The sequence below is a fragment of the Gavia stellata genome, chromosome 6, assembly GCF_030936135.1.
Source record: "Gavia stellata isolate bGavSte3 chromosome 6, bGavSte3.hap2, whole genome shotgun sequence".
NCBI lineage: Eukaryota > Metazoa > Chordata > Aves > Gaviiformes > Gaviidae > Gavia > Gavia stellata.
The window spans coordinates 19,583,731-19,611,216 of NC_082599.1; the positions used below are offsets into that span (position 1 = coordinate 19,583,731).

At 38.0% G+C, this 27,486-nt stretch overlaps 1 protein-coding gene across 2 annotated transcripts in view; it reads left to right on the forward strand.

Annotated features, from left to right (window-relative positions):
• The first annotated feature begins 2,728 nt into the window (after positions 1–2,728).
• Positions 2,729–27,486, forward strand: part of ARHGAP21 (Rho GTPase activating protein 21) — a 75,718-nt gene continuing 50,960 nt past the window's right edge. For both annotated transcript variants that reach the window (XM_059818452.1, XM_059818451.1), the window contains exons 1-3: positions 2,729–2,855; positions 9,736–9,760; positions 23,529–23,621. In XM_059818452.1, the coding sequence (XP_059674435.1) occupies positions 23,555–23,621 (67 nt within the window). In that variant the 5' untranslated portion in view covers positions 2,729–2,855; positions 9,736–9,760; positions 23,529–23,554. The remainder of the gene's footprint in view (positions 2,856–9,735; positions 9,761–23,528; positions 23,622–27,486) is intronic.

Genomic DNA, 27,486 nt, shown 5'->3' on the forward strand with positions numbered 1-27,486 from the left:
CGTTCTTGTTCATAGTGGTAGCTGAAAGTTGCTGTTACTGAACATGTCTTAATTTACTATTAATACTGGCTTTTTCTGTTGCCCTGTTGGCAGACCTTACAGGGGGTCCAAGGGTGGTATGAAGAGAACATTCCACATGCTCTTTCAAGAAACAATTATTTGACTAGGGAGCACTGTTCATGAATAGCTGTTAGTTCAGCAACTTCCACGAATGCTAAAAGTTTACATGAAATCACAAAAACTAGAGGTTTTTTCCTCACTACAATCAAATGCTGCATCTCTCACTTCTCATACATTTCTGTATGGCTGGATTTTGAGCTGATGTTACAGTATATTATCTATAAGTAAACTTCTGTTATCGGTTGTTACACATACTAAAATTATCTTTTAGCTAATTAGGGAGGCTTTTGTCAGAAAAAAGTGCAAGTACATTGTAGACTTCAATTTTTCAGTGCTATGTTTAAGCTTTCTGTTTACATATCCATAATGATAGGTATTTGCTTATTAAAATATTTTGACCTTGTGTGATAATTGCAGTTGTTTATGATTGTTCAAAACTTCGGTATCAAGTGTTGCCTATAAAAATCTGAGAGGAGAAACAAAAGATTGTAGGGGAATGTTAAATAGATGGATTGCTGCCCGTCACTTAATGGAGGAAATCACTGTCATTTTTTACAGGCCAGTGATTTTTTTTTTTTATTAGGAGCTATTTCTTTTGCCAGTTTACCAGGATCAAAATGTTCTTACTGGCTCCAGTTTCTGCTCATGTCGTGAGATTGAAAGATTGAGAAGGGACATTTATTTGTGCAGAACTGAAAAAAATGCTGTCATGTTCGGAAGCTGAACAGATTGGTGGGGAACACATCAATAACAAAGCCCATCCTTAGGCTGAAGGATTATGTAACTTAATCTTTGCATTGCTTGAACTTCAAATTATAGCCACTTATCTTGGCAGTTCCACAGTTCTCACTAATTTTTCATTCGCTAGTCATCTAATTGCACAGTCTTTTTGGTTTCACACTAACGCTTTAAAATGTGAATGAAGATGATAGATGAGGACAGACTAGGTTGAGATCGAGTCCTTGGTATTTATTATTGTTCTTTCCAAAATCTGCTGATAATCCTTCCAGGCTGTTCAGAGGAGCAGTCCTGTGGACTGTTCTGGATTCTCCGCATTTTCTGTTTCCAGAAGTGGGTCCATTTCTTGTCTTGACTGTAGCACCAAAACCCTTCTCCATTTGTTTTTCCTTGTTGAAGAACAGGGTTGTTGGAGGTAGGGAGGCTGGTCTTTGAAGCACTGGCTAGTACTTCCTTGTCCTCCCTGTTGGACATACCAAGATGCGGTTTTCTGAGGACAAACTGTACCATCTGTGTAGAAATGTGTCGTGTTTTAGATACCTGAATGCAGAATGTTGTTCTAGTGGGTTAACTATCTCACCAAGCAGCTGCAACATTTTCCTTATGGTAATACATGTTGCTATCATTGCTGTTAGAGGTGGAAATGCTTTGTCTTCTCTGACTGGAGTTGGCTGGGTCCACCTTGCCAATAAGCACTGCAGTTTGACATCCCAGCTGTAAGATTGAAGCAAAAGGGATTATTTTGGAGCAGCCAGGGGAGAAAACCAAGTAGTAAATTCTGACACGTATCAGCCAGTTGCTGAGCCACAGCAGCAGAGCTACAGGAGGATAAGACGACTATTCTTTCTGTTTGAAAACCCTTTGAATAGGCTATAGGCTCTGGTATCTAAATTTGTTTCATGCATCGTTGAACTAGAATATTCAGATGAGGGTCGTAGGGTTTTGTATGCTTGCTTTGTATGTCTTCTGCCTTTGATTTGAAATGTTGTGTGTGGTGTCGCACTCACTTTGAAAATTGATATGGAAGATTTCCTGTAGGGCTGAGAAGATAAATACTTTTACAATAATGTTTCTTGAGTCATAGGCATATAAAGTTACCCTTAAGAAAAAAAAACAAGATGTCTTACTTCTGCATGAGAGAAGGGATTGCAGTAGGACTGTAAAAGGAAACTAGACTTTTTTATTTGTGTGTTTAGAATTTGCATACTGAAATGTTCAGAGAAAGTAGCTAAGGGTGGAAAAAACAAAGGTGAAGTCAAAGATAAGACTAGAGGAAAAGTGTGTCTTGCTGAAGAAGCCTAACCAATTGAATATGTTCTTCAATTCTGTTTTACTTGTTTGAGGTGAGGAGATACTAGTTGAGAAAGCCATGCCTGCATTATAAGTGAGGAAAAGAGGAGCTGGTTTTGTACCTATGTGTGTGGGCTATGGGCACCCAGAAATGGGGCCCCAGAAGACACATACTTGTATCTAAGTAAAGTAGAAAGCAAATAAAACATGCAAGCTGTACACATTTCCTGCAGTTCATTTGAGCCTTTCCTTGTTGTATGTTGATTTGCTTAATATCTAACTTCATTTAAAATTTAAGAGTAATTCTGTATGTGATATGACCAGAGGTGTAATGCTGTAAGGGGTGCTGCATTACAATACACATTTCTTTTGAAAATATTAGTGATCATGAAGTTATTTTGTTTATGGGGGGAGAAATTATATTTTCAAGTGCACAATAATGTTTGTTTGGGTTTTTTTGGTTGGTGTGGGGTTTTTTTAATTATCCAAATTACAACTTCTCTGTGTGTCTTTTTTTACTTCAGGCATCAAAAAATAAAGATGGAAAAGAACAGAGTGAAGCTATATCACCGTCAGAGGAAGAAGAAACTTTTTCTTGGCCTGGTCCCAAAACTGTTGTGCTAAGGAGGACATCTCAGGGTTTTGGCTTCACCTTAAGACACTTCATAGTTTACCCTCCAGAATCTGCAGTTCAGTTTTCTTTTAAAGTAAGTGCAATTAATAATGAAGCACTTCTATATAGCTTTATTATACTTTCCAGGGTCAAAAATCCAGCTTGCTTGAAAGTAAATGTATGTATAGATGTGTCTTACACAGGTGGAAGATCCCTTGTGTGTAAGGTGGGTGGGCTCATTTATTGCATCATTTGATAACCATGCACTGATCTGTTCCAAGAAAATGGAATTGACTGGGTATGAGCTCACCTGAGTTAAAAGTATTTGTTACCATGGGTAAGACCAGTGGTTATTGCAGAATATGGAAATATTTCTCTGTACAGAATTTTTTTACCCAAAGCCAATGTGATTAGTCTGTACACCTTTTAAAGTGTAGACTTCAAGGGTGGGAGGCCTGGGTTTTTTCTTTTTAGTTGTTGTTGGGGTGTTTTGGTTTTTTTGGGTTGCTTTTTTTTTTTTTCTCCTCCTCCCAGAATTGAAATTTGTCATAGCATCATATGAAGAGCATAGCCTGGAAAAACACTAGTTTACCATAGTTTTTAACTGAGTATCCTAAAATTAATATAAATTAGAAAGACAGGTTGTGTTTCTATATTGTGTTCTTTCTTCTGAAAAGAACAACAATCTGCAGTTCCCTGTTAGTCAAGAGACAAATACATACAAAATACATACAGGCCTACAGTAAAGGACAACTTTCTTAAATAAAAAACTGTAAAATATTTCAAGTTAAAACAAGTAGTTCTAAATGTTAAGTAGCTAATTGGTCTGCATTGCTCAAAGGGTGTATGTATTCTCCTGTGTGACTGAACCTTTTGAAAGTTGCTGGAGTACCTGGTGTTGAGAAAAAGTCCATTTAATAGTGATAGAAATTTGAATATTGAGAGAGGGTTTTTCCTGGTGAGTTCAAATAATGTTTGCTCATTTTAAAGTCATCAGTTATACAAGTTCTCGTAATCCATGCCACTTCTCATTTTCACTTTTGCTTTTCCAGTTAGGCAGAAGAATAGATTCTTATCAAGATGGGGAATGGGTATTGAAGCTTCATGCTCTTTCCAGATAGCTAATTGACTCGTGTGTCTCTGCAGGAGTCTTTTGTCAAAGTTGGGGTTTTTTGCCTGTCCTAGGTGGTGATAAGATTTCTTCTGAAGTAGAAAAAGCTTTGCAGGAGAAAGTTGGCACATTTTTCCGATTAACTTCAGCTATTTGGCCTGCACTTGAGTAACCAAATTTTTTCCACTTGACAAGGAGTCACTGAAGCTAACTGGAAGTGAGTTTATTAGCAATATCAGGTGATCCCAACATTACTGTCCTTCATCACAGATTATAGAGAGTCAGCCAAGAGGAGTATCTGGTTGAATTCCAGTGTGAAACAGAGGAAGGAGGGTGGGGAAGCCTTAGCTGAGCAGAACAAATTATGTGCACTTGTTAGCATCTCCCAGCAACAACCCCTATTCATGTTGAGAGTAAAAATATAAACAGCATGAGCAGGATGAATCTCCTTAACTAAGTGACTGGTTAGGTTTCTTCTTGAATGTATCACTAGATCTCTCTGAGGAGGACAATATGTTTTTCACATGCAGAAGGAGATCGGCACAGGGAAGGGCAAGTAATCTAAAAAAAGAAATGTCAGCCTTTCCCGTCTCATTCGTATCTGATGGTTTCTGAGAGAGACCCAAGCAGTATGTAGTGAGCTTGATATCTGTAAATCTCAAGGTGTGTCTTGAAGTTCTGCCTCCCTCTTCTTCAAGAGAGCTCTTAGCACCTTGTTTTTCTCTGTTTCTTCTCTGATATGTCAGAATCTCATTAATTCATTCCCATTTCTGTCTGTTTCTTGAAAAGGAAATAATGAGATTATTGGATAGTTGTGCCACGGGAGGTTTAGGCTGGATATTAGGAAAAATTTCTTTACTGAGAGAGTGGTGAAACACTGGAACAGGCTGCCCAGGGAGGTGGTGGAGTCACCCTCGCTGGAGGCCTTCAAGGAATGTGTGGATGTGGCATGGTGGGACATGGTTTAGTGGGCATGGTGGTGTTGGGTTGATGGTTGGACTTGATGATCTTACAGGTTTTTTCCAACCTTAGTGATTCTATAGTTCTGTGTAATACCTTTATTCAGGGATTCAGTTACATCTAAAGATGATAAGGTACACAGAGCCGTGGTCAGTACATCTGTAAATTAACCTGAACTGTTATATTATGTTTTCTTCCATTTAATATCTATGAGGTGGTAGAAAAAAAGAACAGATCTTCAAAATTATTACTCCTGGGTCTTCATAAGGTGGCTTTAATAGAAGTCTGTGTATGTAAGTTATGGTACTAAAGAATGAAATTCACCTGTTGTCAGCCTCATCCTAACATGAGGCAAATCTGATTTCTCTGCTGTTCTTATTTGACCAAAGATTGTATTGGTTACCACCTAATTACAGTCTCTCTCATTGATTCTAAGCTCAAATATCATTCCTCTCTCTTTCCTCATTGATCAAAATTGTAAGAGCCTTGGAAGGCAGAGATGTTTTGTTTTGCACACCTTGGAGGTAGCATAACGTAATTATGATTTGGTTTTCTGACGGTCTTAAATCTTGTAGTAGCCTTGTCCCTTCTTCACACCTGAGAATGCATGCAGTTACCTCTGATGTAAGATAGGGATTACAGCTGGAAGTTAAAGATGCCATTGGCATAACATCCAGAGTTACTCAATCCTCCACTAGTTTCTCAGAGACACAATCCTTTTGTTATCACAAGTGTCAACCTGATGCTGTCACTTTCCCTTCTAGATCAGTGCAGAGGTCTTTTTTTTTTTTTTAACCCCAGGGAAGGCTTTGCATTCTAGCTCCTCTGATTGCTTTCAAGCCTAGAGATTTCAAGATCTCTAAATCCTACTACAAGTCAACATACACAGCAAAGAGAAAAATATCTAAAAGAGCTTTCCTTCAATCAGTCTTCCCACATTTTTTGTGGGTTTTTTTTTTTTGAATACTCACTCTTGGTTCCAATTCAGAAATACCTAGTGAAAATTTCTCCATTAAAAATTCTGCTCCTGTTGTTTGCAGTTCATGTGTGTGTTGAAAAGCTGTTGACAGGTCAGGTGGAAATCTCTGGGGAGAATAGGGCAAGGCTCCTCCCGTGCGGGTGAATAGTCGGCATCTCTAGGACAGAGGGCATAATGCTCCTAGACTGCAGGGTGTGGTAAACGTCACACCACAGCTGGATATTCCATGGGAATGGGAAGAAAAGCTGCTTATAGGCCAGAGAAGGCTGCAACTTGGAAAGCCACTGAGGTGAATTTTCTTGGAAGCAAAGAACTGTACCGCAGAGTATGTGTTGAGTGGAGAATAGTGGACGTTGTTTTACAAAAATTTTTAATGTCTCTTCTCTGCCTAGGTGCATTTGAGGTGTTGGGTTTTAATTTCAATTTTAAGAAGTTCAGTGTTCTAGTTATTAGTCTAATAAAACCTATGTTCAGTTGAAAAGCCTTTCCTTAGTCCGGGCGATCTTGCTACGAGGAAGAGTTCTAGGCAGATCTGCCTCAAAGCTCTGGCTGACTGGGAGTCCCAAAACACACTTGTCTTTTTTAATATATTAACACCTAATAGTACCTGCCTTGAGTTAGCTTGAGCTGTTCAGGTGATTTTGTTGGTGGTTTCTGGGTGGTTGGTTTTTTTTTTTTGCCGACACCTTCCCTTAGTATTTCACAGGCTGGAGGCACACCTTACCCTTGCTATTCAATAAGGAGAGAGCTGTGAGGCTTCTCCACCTCTTATTCAGAAGTACAGAGCACCAGTTTAACAGAATGAGGGTCACTTTGGTGCAGAAGCAAAGTCCAGCTTACCGTCAAGCACATGAAATTCTAGCTACCTGGTCCATCTCATGGATTTCTCTAAATGTTGGAGAACTTCAGCAAGGATTTCTTTTGTTTCAGTGCTGATCAGAAAAACCCAACAGTGCTAAACTTTCATTTTATTTTTAATGATGCAGCTGATTTTTTCTGAACAGAAAGAACTGTTCAAAACCTGAGTAAAATAGGTGGAGTCGTGTTAACCAAGAGACATAGGGTTTAGTGAGGGTAAACTCTAGTTGCAGATATTTCTAGCCTTACACGTACAAAGCTGATGTCTGCTTTTCATAGACTTCCACTGTCATCAATGTGAAACTACAGTTCCTGGTGAAATAGCTAGACCAGTGCTCTAACTGGCACTGTGGGCTATCTGAGTTAGATGTGTCACACCTGAATAAGCAGGCTGAGTTGCAAGAATAAAACTTAATGCCTTAGTGACAAGGTGCAGTGACCTGCATAACTGTTTGTGAGGGGCATCCGTAAAGATTTGTTTTCTCCATTTACATTTATGTCTGACTGGAACACGGGCCTTACTTGGTGGTGTTGAAATGATTGAGCATGATTGGTTATAATTAATTTGGAGAAGTATCTTGGCGTATTTTAATACTGAATGCTAGTATGCTATATTTAATTTATATTATTTATATTTTTATTATATTATCTATATTATATTTTTATATTTATTTCATTTAACATTCAGTGTCTACATAGTACTGCAGGCTTAGGTCAAATTCAGGATGTTGTGCTAAGTTCTAGTATCTTTTCAGGTTCCTACACAAAATAGCTAATTAACTACAAATCAAGGGACTCTTTCTCATTTTAATTGTTATTAATTAACTAATTCATAAACATCATGATAGAGAAAGGTTATGGAAGAAAGTGTTGTTTAGTAGGTCTGTTGGGAGGGACAGCCCTGTGTGAAGGACAGTGTGAAAGATGATCTTGGAACCTGAGATTGCAGTTTAACACATTTCATTTTGGTAAAAGTACTTGCCTGTGCTTGTGTGGGGCCACACACCAGGCTGGGAATAGCTGCACATCCAGGAATAACCCATTATGTATCTTCCGTACTTCCCATGCCTCTTTTCCCTTAAGAAAGTGAATAGGGAGTGTGTGGAAGATTTCTTCAGCTAGCATTGCAAAAAGCCCCTCTTAAATTATGCTTTTAACATGAGATGTTTATTAGGATTTGTTATTCAGCAACACTTTTTGCATGTGAAGTTCACTCTCCAAGTTCAATCAGTCTGAGGAGCAAGTGAGTGAGGTATGGAAGTAGCATATACTAACATCTTGCAATGTGTAAGAGAGAAATGTAGGAGGGAAAGCTAATTCCAAAACACTTGTGTTATAAAGCATTCCATTTTTAAAGGCCTGAGCTCATTGGCTTGATACCATGAAAAACTGATGTTCTGCAGCTGTCTTTTATAACAGAGCTTTGCATACCCAGTGACAAACTGACAAACCCACTGCTATATTTCATAAATGATGGCAATTCTATATCGGCTAACTTTTCACTTCCCATGATTTTTTTGTTTTATAGCATCAAAACAGGTAGCCTCCCCTATGTGTGACCCACACTTTCCAGACTATGAGCTTTAATATTCAAAGTCCTAAAGATGTTTTTTCACTTGATAGATCGGGTGGAAACCAGAGACGTGCAGATGTTAGCCTTGTCTAATTCTTTGCTGCTGTTCCTTTGGGTGATCGTGGTTCAAAACGAACTGGCTGTTACAGGGCTTCAAGAGATACAGTGATAAATTTTAACAGTACTTGTCCACTAGTGTGGTGTTTTTGCCAAAGTATAGAGCAGACAGGACTGTGCAGCTTAAGGGTATACTGTTTGTGCTCTCACAGTTTGGGTGGTAATGATAATTATCGTGGCTCTTTAAAAGCAGAATGAGTACCAGATCTCTGTTAGCTCAGTGTTTTGGTTTTTTTGGGGTTTCTTTTGTTGATCTCTTTTTCTTCCTTAAAGTTACCTTCAAGTTATCAGATCTTTAAAGTTATCAGTGTGCAATTGCTTTGAAAATATTTAATAAGAAAAAGATAGTGATTTGTCTTTAAATGCAAAAGACCTAGAAATTTGGAATTTATCTATTTAAATGTAGGAGGGAATATACAGCTGAAAATTATTTCTGTGATCATCTCCTTGCTCCTTCTTTCTTCAGGACAAAGCTGTTTTAATTAGCTGAGGTGAATTGTTAGAAGTACTTCCCAAATTGTACATACTAGCCTAAGAAATTGTATTTAGGTTGAAAGTTTTTTACTCCATAAAGTTACAGTTCAGAAGTAAGCACGTATTTCGATGTTTAAACAATTGTGCTTTTCAAATGGTAGAATTTTGTAGAAGAGATTATCCATGATCTTTAAAAAGCCTGACAAGAAAGTAACTTTTAAGTAATCACTTTCTATTTTAAGCATGCCATTCTCCCTCAGTACATTCCAGTTGTGTGATTTCTTTTTTTTTTTTTTTTTTTTTAAAGGACTGTCAGTGGTACCCGGTAGTTATGATTGTGTATATATAGCGCAATGAACAGAAGTGAATCTTTGAGGTTGTTACTAAATAGTGTTTGGGGTAGGTATTTTTCTCTAGGCAGTGGTACTGAAGGCAAAACAAACTTGATACTTCAAACTTCAGGAAGCATATTTGGAGCTTACTTATAAAATACTTTGTATCTTTTGCATATTATTTAGCTTTGAATCCTTAGATGATTAAAGTATAACCTTTCCTGCCTGGCTTTCAGGGTGGAAACATGCTTGCAAGAACACACAGTGCAGTACTAGGCTTCATGGCGGTGTTTTGGTACGCTTGTTTTCAGATAATGCTGCTTATTTTGTTTCTGTGGGGATGTTTCATGGAACCGTGCTTAGTTGTTGTTTTAAAAAAACAGGTATTACACTACATTCTCAGAATGAAAGCCTTAATTCTGTAAAGTTGAATATTTGTGGAAAAGTACGAGATAATCAGAATGCAGACTTAATCTTACAAATTCACTTCAATTCTTCATAGCTTGTAGATGCCTATGCATTTTATTCTATTTATTGAATTTTTAATATGCACTCTTTCTTTTTCCTTAGGATGAAGAGAATGGGAATAGACAAGGTATGTGTTCTTATTCTTTCAGAGATCCAATATGTTGAACATTTCAGTTCAGCTCTGTAATACACTTCAGTAGATACCTAAGAGTTTGAAATGTAAAATCACTTCAGTGTGACCACCAACCTCATTGAATTTCATGGCATTGGAGCAAAAGAAAGAAAATGTCTGACTTTCAGCTTCACTTATTTGGTGTAGGTGTTTGTAGTGCCACTAAATTAATTAAAATGTGCTGTAACACTTCTGTGCTGTGTATATCACCTTGTCATGTATATGACAAGAAGACAAGAAACCAGCTGTGTTACCTTTTTAGTGCCAAAGTTTCACACTTTCTTAATTCGATTTGCATGTAAGACCCACAGTTATCTGTGCAAAGTACTACTATAAAGGGTTTGAGTCTCATGGATATATTTATATACATGCATTTAAAAAAAAAAGTGCTGTACAGTGTGTCTAAGAACAACCAGTATGAAATTTGAATGTTGCTACAACTTACTCTAACAAAAGCAATGTGTAAGTATATAAACCCTAGTGTCGGTAGTGATCATAAAAATTACCCACAAAGGTGGTATACAACTGTTTTTAAAACAGAAGATTAAAAAGGTTATTCCTATTAGCTTTGTGATACTTTCTTCAGTATTTAATAGTACTGTTCTAACATATTTCATCAGTTTTGGTACTCTCATGTACATTTTAAGAGATCCATGAAACATGCTTCAGTGATGTCAGATAAGATGTGTGAGTAAAATTCTTGCACTTGATTTAGGAGGTATTGAAAAATCACTTATTTCTAGGTTATGCCTGTCAGTTCCTCTCCATTTTCATAGCCTTCTCCTCTCACGTTGCCTGTGTCTGCTCTCTTTCTTAATTCACCAGTTAACTTATTTTTTATCAATTGGTGCTACATCTCAGTCCCACTTAATTTAAATGTCTCTTTGGTGTTTAGCTATTTTCTCATCCACACTCCTCTCTTTGCTGATATCTTAATGTTTCCTTAGAAGGGTGAAAAATGTGTTAATTTAGGTAAGGAAATTGGGTTTTCAGGTTGAGAGTCCAGCCCCACTATCTGTTTTTCCCAGTCTGTCATGATGGTAAGGTACGTGGAGGAGGTGGGATTAGCTGCATTGCGAATGTAATGTGCAGGGCTTCAGTTTGTGCTTCATCTGCCACTGCAGTGCAACTCATTGAGGCCAGGCCTGTTCAAAGGAGGTACCTTTGCTCAGGCACAGCATAGGATGAATCCTTGTTTTACTGGTGGGTTGTAATTTGCTTTATGCTGTAGCAGAGAATGGTACCCTGTTTCAATGTACTTTTTAAAATCTGATTTAGTTGGAAGACAGAGAACATGTCTGAACTTTTGTTTCAGGTTTTTTGTGTAACTGTGATATATTAGAAGCATTCTAGGAAATACGACTTCACTTGAACTTTATTACTTTTCTCTTGGAAGCAGATGAATTCATCCATTTCATTCTCTTAGTCTTACTCAGCTGTTGTCACCTACTTGTTAAACAGGGAAAAGTCAATCTCTTCCTGTTCCTCATCACTCCCCATCCATCCCTCAAACTTGTGACCTCCTTTATCTGTTTTGGCATACAAAAAGAAGCAGCAAATTCCTTTAGGAAGGGAAAGGAGTCAATCCTCTGTGCCAAACCATCATGGAAGGTACCACTTGTGGTCTAGAAAAAGAAATTCTACAGTATTCTTCTTGTCATAAGGAGAACTGGATCAGCTAAAGAGGCAAATGTGGGTCTGTTTATCTAAACTGTTATCTGAGATCTATTTTTCAGTAGAGGAACAGCAGTAAACAAACATTTATTTGGTTCACTATGAGACCTGTGCAGGTGGAAGCAAGATTACTTTCTGGAAACTTTTCTGTAGCTGCTTAAACTATGAATCATGGCCCAACTATTGCTTATTTATAGCAACATAGTATGTTGTATGCCTTGAAATACAGATCAAAGGGCACAAAGTGCTCTGGAAGGGTAACAGTATTCTGCTCCTTCTGGGAAAAGAAGAAGAGATGACTGTGAGGTGGAGGATGTAGGTGTCAGTAGAATTTAACCTGCCAGTTTTGTGTATTATACCTTTAAAAATAACAAAATGGGACAGAGTGTGTAAGATGTTTTTCTCCAGTATTTAGTGTGATCTTGGGAAACAGGGGTGATGAAACGGTTTCTTATTTAGAGTGCTACAAGTTACTCTTGTTCCCAAATGAGGTGAATAGGTAGCTTGTGAGGAGAAAAATCAGGAAAAGCGTATCTCATTTTTCACATTCACAAACATGATGTTAATTTAGCAAAAGCAGGTATGCCAGAAATCCCGTGAAGGATTATCATAAAGATTCTTAAAGTAATTAACATTGGAAAATTAGGCCGAGCCGCTTTGGAGCGGCAAGAAGCTGTGTGTTTGGCTGTGGGTGTCCCTTGCTGCTGAAGCACCAGTTGCTTCACTAGCTTGAGGAAGAGCATGTTGCCGGGCAGGGTGCAGTGCATTGGGTGTCATACAGAGGAGCCATCTAGTGGCAAATGTCATGTATTTTCCTTCAAGCTTAATTGGAAAACTTGCCTCTGTGAAGCTTTGTCTTAAATAACAATGAAAATATCTTAATGATAAACACTTTTCTTCTGAAGTCTGTAGATGATGATTCACTTGCGTGTTCCTCTCTCAAAGACTAAGCTAAGGGGATTCAAGCTTTTCATTTTCGTGGAGCAGTGTGTGCCAGTGCAAAATTGTCTTTTTTTTGTGTATTGATTGTGAATGAAGATTTGTAATTACCTGCACTTTCTGCTTTGCCCTTTTCACAGGTTAAACTTACCTTTAAAAGTTGAGATTTTTGTCAGGTTCAGCATTTACAGATTTGAGTAGGTGAGTTTAGAGTAAAGCATCTCTATTACTATTATCTTTTATTGAAAGCACTTGAATATTTTTTTTTTTCAAAGGATCTGAGTACGTAATTAAGTCTAGAGGGCAGAAGATAAAAGCATGTACCAGGTTTGATGTATTCTAACAAGTGAAAGAAATATTTTTATATGGTTTTATGTTCTGGTATAGAATTTTAGTGCAACTTTTTTAGTACGTATTTCAATCATGCTCCTGGCTTGCATTAATCTTGCTTTTAGTAAGCAGTAAGACTTCAAAGCATTTAGAATAAAAGGTAATGCAAATTTGTCCAGAAGAGCCTTAAACTAAGAATGACACAGGAGGGCAATGATGGCCGAGAAGCAAGTGAGGAAGTGGTGGATTGGGTTGTCAAGCAAAGGGGTTAGGATGTTGTGGACAGGAGACACCTCATGGTCAATGGTTGGGACAGAAGGGGACCACCTCAAGTGTATGCACATAAGTAAGGGAATGCCTGCAGGACAGTATGATGGGCAGTGCTCCAGTGCCTTTTTTGAGGGCCTCTCTGAAGCCCCTGTGCACTCGTGCGTGCAGCATGGGGAACAAGCAGGAGGAATTGGAGGCCTGCATGCAGTTGCAGGGCTACAATCTCATTAGGGTCACAGAGACGGTGGTGGGATAGCTCCCAGGAGTGGACTAGAGTGCTGCAGTGGATGGTACAGGCACTTTGGGAAAGACAGGTTGGGAGAGCACAGAGGTCGAGTTGCCTTTGTTGTCAAGTTGTAAGAGAGCAGCAGGGATGCATGGAGCTCTGGCTTGGGATGGATGGGCAGCCGGCTTAAAGTTTATGGTCAGGATTTGCAGGCAGACCTATGTTTTGGTGGGTGTCTGTTACAGACCGCCTGATCAGGGAAGAAGTAGATGAGGCTTTCTTCAGACAACTGGTTGATGCCTCATCTGTGCAGGTTCTCGCCCTTATGGGGGACTTCAGCACCCTGTTATCTGCTGGAAGGGCATCACAGCAGATTTACCCTAAGTATTTTGTAGTTATTATTTGAAAGATTTCTGTTCTTTCCTACTTCTACTGCTCCAGGTTGTGACCTTAAGCTAAGCTATTAAAATGCTTTTCTAACAGGTGCACTTTAGCAGAAGATGCAGATGTTTTTCAATGGATTCCTTGGTCACTGACTGGAAAACTGGAACCTTGTATCAGCTTCTACTGTTTTCTTGAGAATTTCTGTTATACTGGCCAGCCTGTATTAACTTGGAGTATTGCTTTCATGTGTTTTGAGGATGGTGTACCATCAGTATTCTTCTTGTTTTCTGGAGTTGCCCTATTTCAAAATTTTATTTAAGAGGTATCTCACAGGCAGAAGTCTCCCAGGACAGCATTGTAGGAATATTTGGAGACAAGCTGAAAAATACCTGTACCTATTAAAAATATTACTATTTTATAGTAATAACTTGCACTGTCAACACGTGTAAGTGGTGCTGGAGAAAACCATCTCCATTGCCACGCTGTCTCCATGCCATTTCATTGTGCATTTAATATGGCGAATATGTTGTTGTCCTTCAAAGACTTCTTGAAGTTGTAGTTAGCAAATACAAGTTTAGTACGTATTAAATTGGTTGGTCATTTCCTGTATCTTGTCCTAAAAAATGTTTGGCTTGTGGATCATGATTAAAATGAACAGTTATGAGCATACAGAAATACTCTGAAAGGAATTTCATCTTTCATATGAGAACTAAGGTATTTTATGTTTAATACAGTGCCTGGAAATCTAGTATCATTATAATCCTGTATCATATTTTTTTAATATGATGTTCTTGCTTTCCCACTTTATCTCCTGTTTCTATGTAGAAGTATCTACAGCAACTAGCAGCTTCCCATAAAAATGAAAGGCGAGTTAGCGATATCGCTCAGCGTCCTTTTCTGTAGACACCGAGTGTGTGCTTTCTAATGAGACTTTAGACATTTGTTTTCACTGAGATTTCAAGATTGTTAAATTGTGATCACCAGGCTATTTTTTTAAATGTGCCTAACTATGGATTAAAGTTTCTACCCTTCAATTGTCTAAGCTAAATAGTTCCAATTTATTACCTTAGTTCCTTGAGCTCTGTGCAAGTCTTGTTTGATGTTACAGAGCCTTTGGGGGAAGGGTGGAAAAAACGTAGGAAAAGCTTTTTATTCCTTACTGCTGCTTACATAATACCTCGAGTTTTTGATGTTTTATTTCTTTAAACAGACTTTGATTTCTGTAATATGGTTTGTGTTCTCCCAGGATTTAATTTAATCCCACATTTTCTAACATCATTGTCGATCAGCTCAGTCTGTTACGAAATAAACTAATTGTGCCTGTGATGATGGGAACAAGGTAGATAAGGAACAAGGGAATGAATGTGAAAGCAAATATTTCGAAAAGTCATAGATTACTGGGATGATAACGGTCTCAGGTATATGATAGTGCAATAGGAGTAAGAGGCAAGAGGTATATAACACTAATGCTTTAGGATAGAGCCCCAGTAAATTGTCCTTTTTTTGTGGATTTTTAATACAACTTTATTTTTGACACTAAAAGTTGAGAATGCTAAAAGAGGACTTGTTTAGTTTTCCACTGAGACCAGAGCCTGACGATTCCTTGTTCCCTTAAAGTACAACCAGAATGTCCAGCAGAGCAGCCTTCCAACTTGTCACATGTATGTTGTTTCTCAGTGACTACTTTTGAGTTCAAATCATCTTTGACTTTTAAGAAAAACACTAAGAGCTGCGTAAGTGAGATTTCCATGGATTTAGGGGAGAGACTGCAGGTTCACTACAACAGGAATAAATTGAATGGCCTTATGCTTATCTAAGAACTAAAGTAAATCTTCTGGACTGTTTAATCATAGGTTAAATTTTAATCTTGAAAAGGTTTCATTTTAGGTTTGAGAGAATTGAAAAAAAAAATTGTCTTAATATTGGCAAACAATGAAATGGGAAAATACAGTTTTGGAGAGTTTGTGTTTAAGTTGAAGCTGTGTTAACGTTTTCCGTAACAATGCCAGATTATTTTCTCTCCTTCTCCCCCCGCCTCCCCCCCCACATCCCCAAAGATAGAGTTGAGGTTGTATTAGTCAAACGGTTTAAGAGAAGAGTAAGCAAAAGAAGAAATACCATCTTTGAGTTACCTAATCAAAATGCCAGAGGTGCTTTGAGTAGTAACAGAATGTATTTTTCCTGTATCACAGAGTTGAATGCCAGGTGTTTCTCTGCTAAATGACTCGACAGCAGTATTTTACTTGTTATCATCCTCTTGTAGAGACTCATCCTTGGCACTGTATTTTGCTTAGTGTTTTTAGTTGAGTTAATTTGTGCTTGACAGTGGGTGAAATAACCTCTGTCAGGGCTGGGCTGTGACCTTTGGGCTCCTTTTCTGCAATGGATTGCTAGTGGAGAAATGCTATTATGTATTAATTTCACTTTGCAGATTATAAAATCCAGAATTATTTTAAGTTGGACTCTCTCAGTTAAATGTATTCCTGACAGTTTTGTGGTTTGTATTTAATTAAATGAAATCTCTGTTAATAAATGTAAGTTCTGCTGTACTTTCAGTAATCTGTTTTTGAGTACCTTGGGAAATGATTAGCAGGTTTTTCATTCAGTAATCATTTAAAAGCATTTGTTCCACTGTAGCTGTACAAATTTCTCCTCCCTTTGCCTGAAAGGTGTCCCAAGAATCAGTGCCGCTTGGCATTGTTGAACCAAGGAAGTGCAAATGCCTTGGGTATCCAGAAGCATACTTTGTAGATCTTCACGTTCAAGAGGAATGTTCCTCCCTCTTGAGTCAGAGAAAGATGTACGTAACAGCCTGTCTTAATTTAATAATTTGAGGTGTTTCATGGGGCTGGTGATTCTTTAGTATAAAAATGAAAGTCACCCTTGCTGTCTGCTGAGCATAGGGTCGGGAATAAAAATACTCTGCATGAGGTTAACAAAACTCTGTAGCCTTTATTCAGTTTCTGTCTTACGAGGATTTCTAAGCACTGTTCACCTGCCCTGAGCAGAAGATTATTTTTTTTTTCCTCTAGGAAGAGGAGAAATGGCATGTTTTTAAGCAGCAGATTCTTAGGAGAGGCTTCCTAAGAAAGTATGTATTACACTGCGTTCCAAAACTCTTGCCAGATTGTGCTCTGCAGGTCAAAAAGAAAGGAAGACATATGTCAGCAATAGCACTTTGTTGTGGGTTTTTTTGTTTTGTTTCCTTTAGGATTTTTTTTCCTCTTCAAACGTAAAGGTCCTTTGTCAAAGAGGTGTCCTTTGTGTATTCTCTCTGACTCGGATGTTTCTATCTGACTGTCTTTTGTATTGGAAGGTTAATGGCTACAGAGAAGTGGTACACTTGTTGCTATCTTGTAGTGTGTTGGTAGTTTTGATCATATAACTTCTGCCATGTCGTTTTCTTTTCCAGATGAATCAGAGAGCAGTATAGTAATACTATACTGCTGGTCTGCAAAGAGCAGCTTAAAAACTAACTCAAGGTTACCACATTTGATATAATACTAGTTATGTTTCTTGTAGCAGCTGTATTCCAAATTAGCATTTTAGGGGATTAAGCTAGAATTGGCACCTGGATAAAATTAATTTCTATGTCAAGTTGAGGGGAGTTAGGAGAAGTTTTGCTGTATGTGACCCCCCTCCCAATGTAAGTCAATTATAAATGTTAACAAACATGTTAATTCCACTGTTCTATTTAAAGTAGTGATTTTTTTAATATTGCGTTTTATCAAGGAGAAAGAACATATTAGAATTTTATTATTTTGCAAATCAGATGGCTGTGCTAGTGCAACTTCTGCCACTTCTGGCATCTCAGACATTTGTCAGGAAAGCTTGCTTGTAACTTTACAATAGGAAACTTATTTCCCCCTATCAGACTGTGAAGGTGGTATTGACTTGTAGTTTCAGCTAGTAGATCCAGGTAGTGTGAAGGTTAGAGACATAAATGATGATAAATATATGTATTATGCAGAAAGTCTTTAATTTTATTTGACATTAATTTGAACAACAGTTGAAACAAGACACTATACTCTTAATTCTGTAGATTCTACTTTGATCTCACTGGTTATTGAAGGGAGCAATTAGTATTTTTTGGTTGAAAATTGCCGACTAATTAGAAGATTTGCATACAATTATGAAAAATGTATATTTTGGCTAGGAAGAATCTTATTGCAACAAACTGCTTTTCTGTATTTGTCTTGTATTTGATTACAGGTGTTTGTGCTTTTTCAGACTACTTAACTTTGGTTGTTTAGACTAAGGAATTTATTATAAAGACTCTGCTGATTCCTTACTATCCTTGTTTAAGCCAAGGAATTTTTGCCTTGAGCCTTTTATATACTTGGTGATATATTTTTATTTCCTTATTTTTGATGATATTGAATCTCTGAAGTAAAAAGTAATCTCTGGCAGTGGTAGGTTTACAGTTGGACTTGATGATCTTAAAGGTCTTTTCCAACCTAAATGATTCTACAATTCTAAAAGTTCAGACACCAGTTTTCCTCTAAAGTTACATTTTCATTTGAATAGCAACACTTAAGGGAGTGGTTGCACTGCAAGGAATATTTTAGTTGCTCTGTTACTAAAACTACATTATTGCCTGGACAATAATTTGAGTTTTAGTTTATCCCGACTGGTGACCATTTACTCATGCTGGAGATTTTTGTGTGCTTGGAAGACTGATAAAGGAAAGGATAACGTTATGGACAGCTAGTTTCTGGTCAGCTAACTTGTGGACTTAGCAAGTTTATATGCTTCTGTTTCTTTTATTGCCCTTACGTAAGACTGCACCTCCGTTTATAGCTACACTCGTGCAGAAATGAAGTAAATATGAAATTCTTTTTCTCAGAAGTTGTGCTTCTCATCTGTGCTGCTTCCTTGCACGTGTGAGTATGTTCCTAGCAGCTCACGCTTTCGCCTGTTCTTTGTGTGTGTGTGGAGTCTTGTTTTTCACTTGCAGTTGAAGATTTGGGAGAAATTGTCTTATTTGCTGGTAGCCTGTAATGTAATGCTTAATTATAAAGTTGTTTACAAAAGTATGGAGAAGGAGGGAGGAGGCAAAGTAGTACGCAGTAACGAGCACTGGAAAAGTACTGGCGAATAGAAGAGAATATTTCAGTTGGAAGGGACCTACAACGATCATCTAGTCCAACTGCCTGACGAATTCAGGGCTGACCAAAAGTTAAAGCATGTTATTAAGGGCATTGTCCAAATGCCTCTTAAACACCAACAGGCTTGGGGCATTGACCACCTCTTTAGGAAGCCTGTTCCAGTGTTTGACCCACCCTGTCAGTAAAGAAATGCTTCCTAATCCTAGAATCATTTAGGTTAGAAAAGACCTTTAAGATCATCGAGTCCAACCGTAAACCTAACACTGCCAAGTCCACCACTAAACCATGTCCCTAAGCGCCTCATCCACACGTCTTTTAAATACCTCCAGGGATGGTCACTCAACCAATTCCCTGGGCAGCCTGTTCCAATGCCTGACAACCCTTTTGGTGAAGAAATTTTTCCTAGTATCCAATCTAAACCTTCCCTGGTGCAACTTGAGGCCCTGCCTTCTCATCCTATCACTTGCTACTTGGGAGAAGAGACTGACACCCACCTCGCTACACCTCCTTTCAGGTAGTTGTCCAGTCTAAAGCTCTGCTGGTGCAGCTTTCAACCATTCGCACACATCCTATCCTTGGCTACTGGGGAGAAGAGATCAGTACCTCGCTCTTCACTTCCCCTCCTCAGGAAGCTGTAGAGAGCAATGAGGTTGCCCCTCACCCTCCTTTTCTCCGAAGTAGACAAACCCAAAGTCCTTAGCCGCTCCTCACAGGACATTTTTTCCAGTCCTTTCACCAGCTTTGTTGCCCTCCTCTGGTCGCATTCGAGTACCTTAACATCTTTCTTAAATTGTGGGGCCCAGAATTGCACACACTACTCAAGGTGAGGCCACACCAACGCTGAATACAGCAGGATAATCACCTCATTTGACTGGCTGGTTGTACTGTGTTTCATGCACCCCAGGATGCAGTTTGCCCTCTTGGCTGCCAGGGCACACTGCTAACTCATACTGACCCTGCTGTCTACCAGCACCCCCAGATCCCTTTCTGCAGGGCTGCTCTCCAGCCACTCCTCTCCCACTTTGTACTTGTGCCTGGCAAGGGTACAATAAGGTTACATGTCTGACAAACTAGTAATGTGAGCTGCTTTACTGTTCTTTGCTGTATTGCCTTGTAAGGAATTGCTGGCATGCTCCAAAAAATTAGGCCTTTCGATATTAGAAAGGAAAACTGTGAATCCGGTCTGACACTATGTAGTGCAGAGCTGGAGAACTTAGCGTAAACATGCCACTGTGGTAATCTGCTCTAGATGGTGGTCTTTGGAAGGAGGGAAGTTTCTAGGCTCACATTTTGGACAGCATCTTGCTTTTGCCTGATGATTAGGTGCAGACAGGACCCAATGGACCTTTAGGCACAATTAAATTGTAGTGATTGTTAAATTTTGAGAAGTGAGGTAAGTTATTAGATTATCCATATTACTTGGAATTTATTTCTGTAATGATTGATTGCACATCTACAGGATTTATTCCCCCTCAGTTGGTCTGAAGAAAGTACCATTAGCTCCTACTGTCAGAAAATACTGTTTTTCTCAACCTTTGCTTGAGTTTCAAACTCAAAATGTAAACACACACTTTGAGGCTATGTATTCAAGGAAGTCCATTTATGTCACTGATGGAAAGAAGTTTTGGGTTGTATCCAAGTATGTGGAAGAGCATGTATTCATCTACCATGGGAGCTTGGGAGTCCTAGGTTTTTTTGTCATCTTTACCTGTATTTGGATATTACTGAGCTGTAAAATGAACCTGCAAATGTAAACAACATTTTAAACCTTTCATCCCATTTTTTTGCCCCTAAATCGATCTTTATCTTTAGGGTGGTGGTTCACTTTTTTAAGAAGAAGAATGACTGTTCAATATAGCCTCCTTCTGCATGTAGGACAAAGAACCAAGTTTAATGTGTAATCAGCTTTGTGCAGTGGTCTGTAAAATAGCTGTGAAAACCTGAAGTGAGTGCCTGTAGTGTTGAAGAACCTCTTGGCATAGTTGACAGGTGGGTCAGAAATCAAATGTTCAGGGAAGCCTTCAGTCTCTGGTCTCCATAAATTGTTACAGTTTTCACCTCTAACTCAGAAGTGGAAAGTGTATTAAAGGTATTCTGTGTTGGATATTGAATGGGAGTAACCTTATCTGTTTGACCTCTTGCTTTATCTGTTTAGGTATGGATAAGGCATAAAGTAGCATTTGAGTGTTAAGCAAACTAGCAGTTAGCCACTAACATTTTTTGATGAGTATTTGGTAAGGGAAGCTAAGGTAGGCCCTTGATGTTGGGTTATAAATATCAGGTATTAAGTGTTATAAATTAAAAGTGCCATGGGAGCTCCGTTATTTTTATTTTTCTTGTCACTTTTGGGATTGTAAATCTCTCCAGTAAAAGATTTAAGTAACAACACTGGGAAGGATGTTTGGTGATCTTATAAAAGGTCATATTTTAACTTCACTCTTGTAAGTGGTTGAAGCAACCTTTTGTTCATGGCATCCGGGTAAATTATTCTTGGACCTTGTCTAAACTTGCTGAAATGTTGCTGCCCTCTAAAGGATGAGACCCATCATGTGTTCAGTGTCTGTTTAAATCAGCAGATTAAAAATGACAGTTATTAGCTTTGGATCACAAAGAGCATTTTGTATGTCTTGTAGCTGTGTCCTGCTAATCATATTTTAAATTATTTGGGGACTGAGCTGCCAGCTGGAGTTTCTTGATTTATAATTCAGTTGCTTTGTATATAGTAGTTATCTGATTCTATCCAATCAACTTTTTGATTATTCTCTACCATTCTGGAGTTATTTTGAGAAGGCCATTTAAAGCCATATGAGTAAGCCATTTTGTTCAACTGTTTTGTGGTAAAATGGCAGGACACCGAGGGTCTGCAGAATGAAGGCATTAGGCTAAAACTTGTATTTGAAAAATGTGAATCAGAGGGAAGTCTGGCTTTTGTGCAATTTATTAAAATTCTTTAAATAATGAGCTTTTCTGAAACGGAAACTGAACCAAAAAAGGGTAAGGGGGACACCTTATTTATATTAAATAAATAGTGCTGTGGCTTAGTAAATACGGCCAGGTGGGATATTTAAAGCTGTAGCAAAAGTACTTCCAAAAGCAGTGGAAGTACTTTGTGCCATTTGTGCCTAAGTCAAAGGTTAGTCACTGAAGAAGTGATGAGAACCTAATACTCCAGTTTCAAGGAGTGGTTTTTTTTCTTTTATCAGCAGTGCCAGTTTTAAGCAATCCCTTTATTCTGTCCTGCTGTTCCTGCTTTTTCTACAGTTGATACCACCCTCTCCACTATGCCAGGGTTTCCTGGGAAACTGGAACCCAGACCCAGCTTGTTTTCAATCCATGTCAGTTCCCTGGGCTGGCTCATCATGTAGCTTCCAAAGGGCGGTATTTCCCCAGCTGAGACTGTGGTATAAGGGTAGTTAACTGGTGATAGGAGTTGGGAGCGACCAAGGCTGTTGAAGCCAGCATTGGCACTATAAAAGCTTGTCTGGCTGTAACCTTTGAGGTTCCGCCACTGGTTTTGTAAGCACTCATATCTTGCACCATGTAGGACAGGGGTGTCAGGAGAGACCAGTAACACTGTAAAACAAATTAAGTTTAGTGCAGTCTTCTGGCAGACTGGAAATAAAGTTTCAAATTTTATTTTTGGGTGGTCTTTTTTGATTGTGGGTTTTTGTATTTTTGGGGTTGAGTTTTTTTTTTTTTTTAGCTCGCTGGCATAAAAATTATACTAGTAAAGCTGTGTAGAAGTTGTAAACTTACTCCAGCTACATGTAGATGTAGCTCACGACAGCATCACTGCGTTTTAGCCTGCAGTATAACTGTGGAGGTTTTTGCTGTGGTTTTGTTTGTGTGTGTGGTGGTGGTTTTTTTTCCCCCTGTGGTTATGTTGGGGGGGGAGGGGGTGTAGTGTATATTTGGTTTGTTTTTTAACTGCACTGCCCCTTCTTCCACTCCCCCCACCCCCAGTCTTGATATTTGGAAGCAGTGGCTACTTCAACTAGAAATTACTTAGATTTGGTGGCATGCATGTAAAAGCACAAGGTACCTGTGTTTCTGGAAGCATAGAAATTAAGCATATACTGAGAAGGCAAGAAGAAACAAGTGTTATAGTTTCTAATTACTGTAGATTAACTTCTACATTTATATTGTGTATATATGAATATGTACAGCACGTGCAGATGTTATAATTTACTTTGTATTATACATAGCTTTTTGAACTTTGATAAATCTTCAAGAAAACATTAGACTTCATCTTGGAGCATCTGAAAAACACTGCTAGAAAATCAGTGTTACAGTTCCATGAGGACTGTAAATCAATGTTATATTTTTTTTCTTCTACGGAAAGATCTAAAAATTTTATTTTTCAGTTTGCACTACTAATTCTTACTCAGTTTGTCTGGCTTTATATCTTATGCCAGATGGCAAGCTAGAAGAGGAAAGGGTAACTCTTACTGAATAGTGTAGGCATCAGCATGAGGATGAAGTAGCAATGAGATGATGAAATGAACCTGAAAAATACCACTTACTGGGACATATTTGCAAGGTTGAGATACATCTCTCTCCACCCCTCTCCCCTTTCTTTTTTCCCCAAACACCTAAAAGATCTTTAGTGTAGCCAAACAAAATGCTGTCTTTAGGACTCCTAGTCTCTCTTCCTTCCCTCACCCCAAATTGAACTTGAGTATTGAATGCAATGATGAACATGGCAGGATTACATTTCAAAATGATTCTTGAAGTAAAAACATTGTAATGCAGTATAATTAAATGCTTTTAAGAAACATTCTTTATTCCTCAGGAAAACAAAGAAATAGACTGGAGCCAATGGATACCATATTTGTTAAACAAGTTAAAGAAGGTGGACCTGCTTTTGAAGCTGGACTGTGCACAGGTACTGTTCTTCTATAACACGCATAGCATGTTTGTGTACATGATGTAAAATACAAGATTTAAGCTTCTACATATAGTTCTAGTTTCCATTTAAACCTTGTTCTTTCCTTCAGAAGTTTGAAACCTCTCTTTTAAATTGTCCTCCAGTGTTTTTCATCTCAGAAGCACTGTTGTATTCTCTCGGGAGGTGCTATGTAAAATATATTAAGGCATTAAAGTTTTAGTCTGTTTGTATTATTTTCTTTCAAAAAGTAAAAACAAGTAAATGACAAAACATGTGAGGAGAAAAAGAAAAGGAGGAAAGTGACTCCTGTAAGCTCCTATTTCTTGTGCTTTGTGACAAATTGATAATCACAAAACATTCAGGCTTTTGTCCTTTAAATTATTCCACCTCCTTTAAATTAAATGGGAAACAATCGGAGTCTGTTTCTTATCAAATTTTGTTCAGTTGTTTTGATTTGATCAAACTGGAGAGGAGAAAGCATGATTTTGTGAAGTGCCAGGTACTTTGTTACACCTTAAGGATCGAAGGAAAAAAAGCTATGATAGAATGGGAAGTCTTACAAGTGTTAAAACAATAAGTTATGTAGATGGATACTACTACAACACAGGTTTCTCTTCTTAAAATACGGCAAAACATGTTCTATGAAAGGATTCTGTTTGTATCAATAATGGGTTGTTGATATTTTCTTTTGAAAACAGTTATGTACATGCATTTGACTGGAATAGAATAATTTTTGTATCTTTCTTCCTAAAGAAAGGCAAAGATTCTAGGATGATCATAATTTAAAAACAGCACTAGATCCTACTTGTACAGCATAAGGCATTTTTCTTTTTTGACTCCTTAAGTAGTTATTCACGGAAGGGCTACTTTGGCATTATTTTAATGCTATTATATAAAGAAATGTTTTGGCTTGATAAAGTACAGCATATGTTGAAGTTGTACAGAGGAGCCACGCTAATTTCTACTCTGTTCAGTGTTTGCCAAATTGAAGGAGATGAAATCTGTAGAGAATATTTTATTTTTAGGCATAGAAGAGATTTTTAGGAGCCCAGAATAAAGAACAGAAAATACATGAGAAAATACATTTTTCAATTACCAGAATATTCTTCTTAAACACACTGCTGATAGCAGTTATATCTAATTAGGTCATGCCACTATTTCTTGTTTAAAACTTTAGGATGAAATATATTACTGTATCCCTCCCCTGAAATTATATTATAAAACACTCAGGGAATGATCAGAGAGGTAGATTACTTAACCTCTGATACAGACACTGTGTACATTTCTTATTTTGTAGAATCAACTGTATTTGCTTTTTTAAATTCAACTTGGCTTTGTTTCATGGTCACGCTAATGGAAAGAAAATACTTGAAAATCTAATACGGGTTTAGGTAGTTACGTTTGTTTGTCAATTCTTATTTCACTGCTGCAGGGCCCTTTGTAATACTGACAGTCTCAACTCAAGCTTCATTACCCAGAATCAGTGAGCTCTGTTTTGGGAGCCTACCTGGCTGCTACTCGCCAGAACGCTTAGAATACTCTTGTAAATTTGAGGAATAGGTTACAGTATCTTAAATGGAAGACACTTCATTCTGAATATTTTTGAATACTCCTGTAAAATTATCTTTGTTAGAATTAGAAAGATCATACTTCCCTTATTTAACCTCTGAGGCATTTCAATAAAAAAAGAACGTATCTGTGAGTTCCAAACATAAGTATTTTAGAAATACTGAAATACAAACAGCCAAAACAGATCCACATTTCCCATGTCTTGATCTTCATGCTGTCATTTATGTATGTTCAAGAATATAAAGAACTAAAATGTGTGTGGAAGGGGAGATGGTTTAAGTGCATTCAGATTAATTTTTAGTTTGATCAAAGGTATTTAATGGGCCACCAGATGATAGAGATACTAGAAAAAGCCTTCATGCTTCTATACCCCTTTTTGGCACTACAGGTACTGGCCTTCCCCTTTATATGTACCTGAAACTGAGCAAAGTTGTATTTTGCAGAGTTGCCTGTGCCCACTTCTTTCATGTAACCAATTCTGCAGTGTGTCCGACCTGAGTTTTTTGGCAGGTTCATTGGATGCATGCTTCAAGTAATGTGTGTAACCTAGTCTCTTTCTTTGAAAAATAAAAACTGCACAAGAATAGATAAGATGATATGACCTACTTGAAAGATATTACTAGTTGCAGTTTTTAGTGGGAATGCTGAGTAAAGATCTACATCTGTGGGCAAGTTCTGTAACAGCCTGGGAAAAAGCCAGTTTTAAGTTCCAGAGAAGGATCTGGTGCGTTCTGAGGAAGTCTTGCCATACGACCTAGCAGGACAGGGTTCAGAGCTTGTAAATAAGAGTATCTTTTGGCACAAACTACAGCATTTCTTCTTCCTGCAACTTTTTGAAAGGATTTATTTTGGTGTGATACTGAGTATTTCAAAATTAACTTTGTTTTCGTGAAAGTCCAGTTTCTCAGCCTAATTATGTAAGGTGTCCGTGTGCATGCAACAGTGGGATAGGGTTTGCCATCCATCACGGATGCCTATCAGTCATGTGGATTTCTAGCACACATTAAATGTTGCCACCAACCTTTCTTTTATTGCTTAGGAAGCAAGAGACAAAACTCTGAGAGTTCTTTCAGGTGAGGAAAAGGACAATAGTCAGCTGATAAAAGGGCATATATAAACTTCTGTAAAGTTTAAAATATCACATCAATTTATTTGCATGGTGTTACATTGTGTGTGCAGACCGCATTAAAAACAGTCAGCAGATCTATGTGGTTGTAAGTCTGTAAATCCCTGGGGGTCTGTATAGGGAACCTCCACGGGGCACAAGCATTTAGAGCGTTATTGCTACCAAGTCAGGCAGAGTATTCAGAGTGAACAACTTTTTTGATTTGATCATGCCAGAAACACAAAAAGGGCTTTCAGTTTCTAAAGGAACGTTGGAAAAAAAACATTCCCTTTGGCTCACTTTGCATGGGTCCTTTCTTTCAGTTCTTCTTTCTCCAACAGCTTTCCATAGCTCCCTACCTGTAATCCTTTAGACCATTTTCTCCTTATTAGTAAATTCAAGATACCTTTCTGCTCTTATGATCAGAGATGATGCAAAAGTGTGGTTTTTGTGAAGGACTGGGATGAGTTTTTCATCAAGAGCTGAAAACAGCTCTACGTGATATATTTGCCACTTAATTTATGAGGGTATATGAAGTTCTTAATGAGGAAGGTGCAACAAACTATTTGGAGAAATCTGATAAAAGTGATGTTAGGTCTAAAGATTGATCTGTATGGATAAGAAAACCCATTACACTGTCCAAGATGCATTGAAAAGACAGTAATAGCTTGGAAACAACCTAGATTATTCTGAGGAATGAAGAAACTGGAGCCTTTAAAAAATTCATTCTTGATTTCTCAGAAGGAAGAAGTACAAAACTGCAGTATTTGATGCTATCAAAGGAGGTGTGTACAGCTACACCTGGCAGCGTTCTGAATTAAAGTTTGGTATTGTTTTGAGGTTAAGTGCTAGAATTTGCTTAAGAATTGGGCAGAGTTGTCAGTATGTGTTACCATACATCAAAAGCTTTATTTTGAAGATGGAATACTTAAGTGAGCCTCCGGTATAGCTTACCGCCTGCTTGTGGTTTTCTTTCTGTGAGTTTCTAGATGATTCATTTGGAAGCTTAGAATAAGATACCGTATCTGAAAATGTTCTGAGGAAAGAGTAGAAACTTGGCATCCTGTATATGGTTACACGTAGTTGTATTGTGCATCTTTTATTTTCTTCTTTTTTCATTTTTAAAGAAGACTAACCTTGAATTTAACATATTGGTGGTTTGATTATTGAGAAGTACAGAAGTACAAA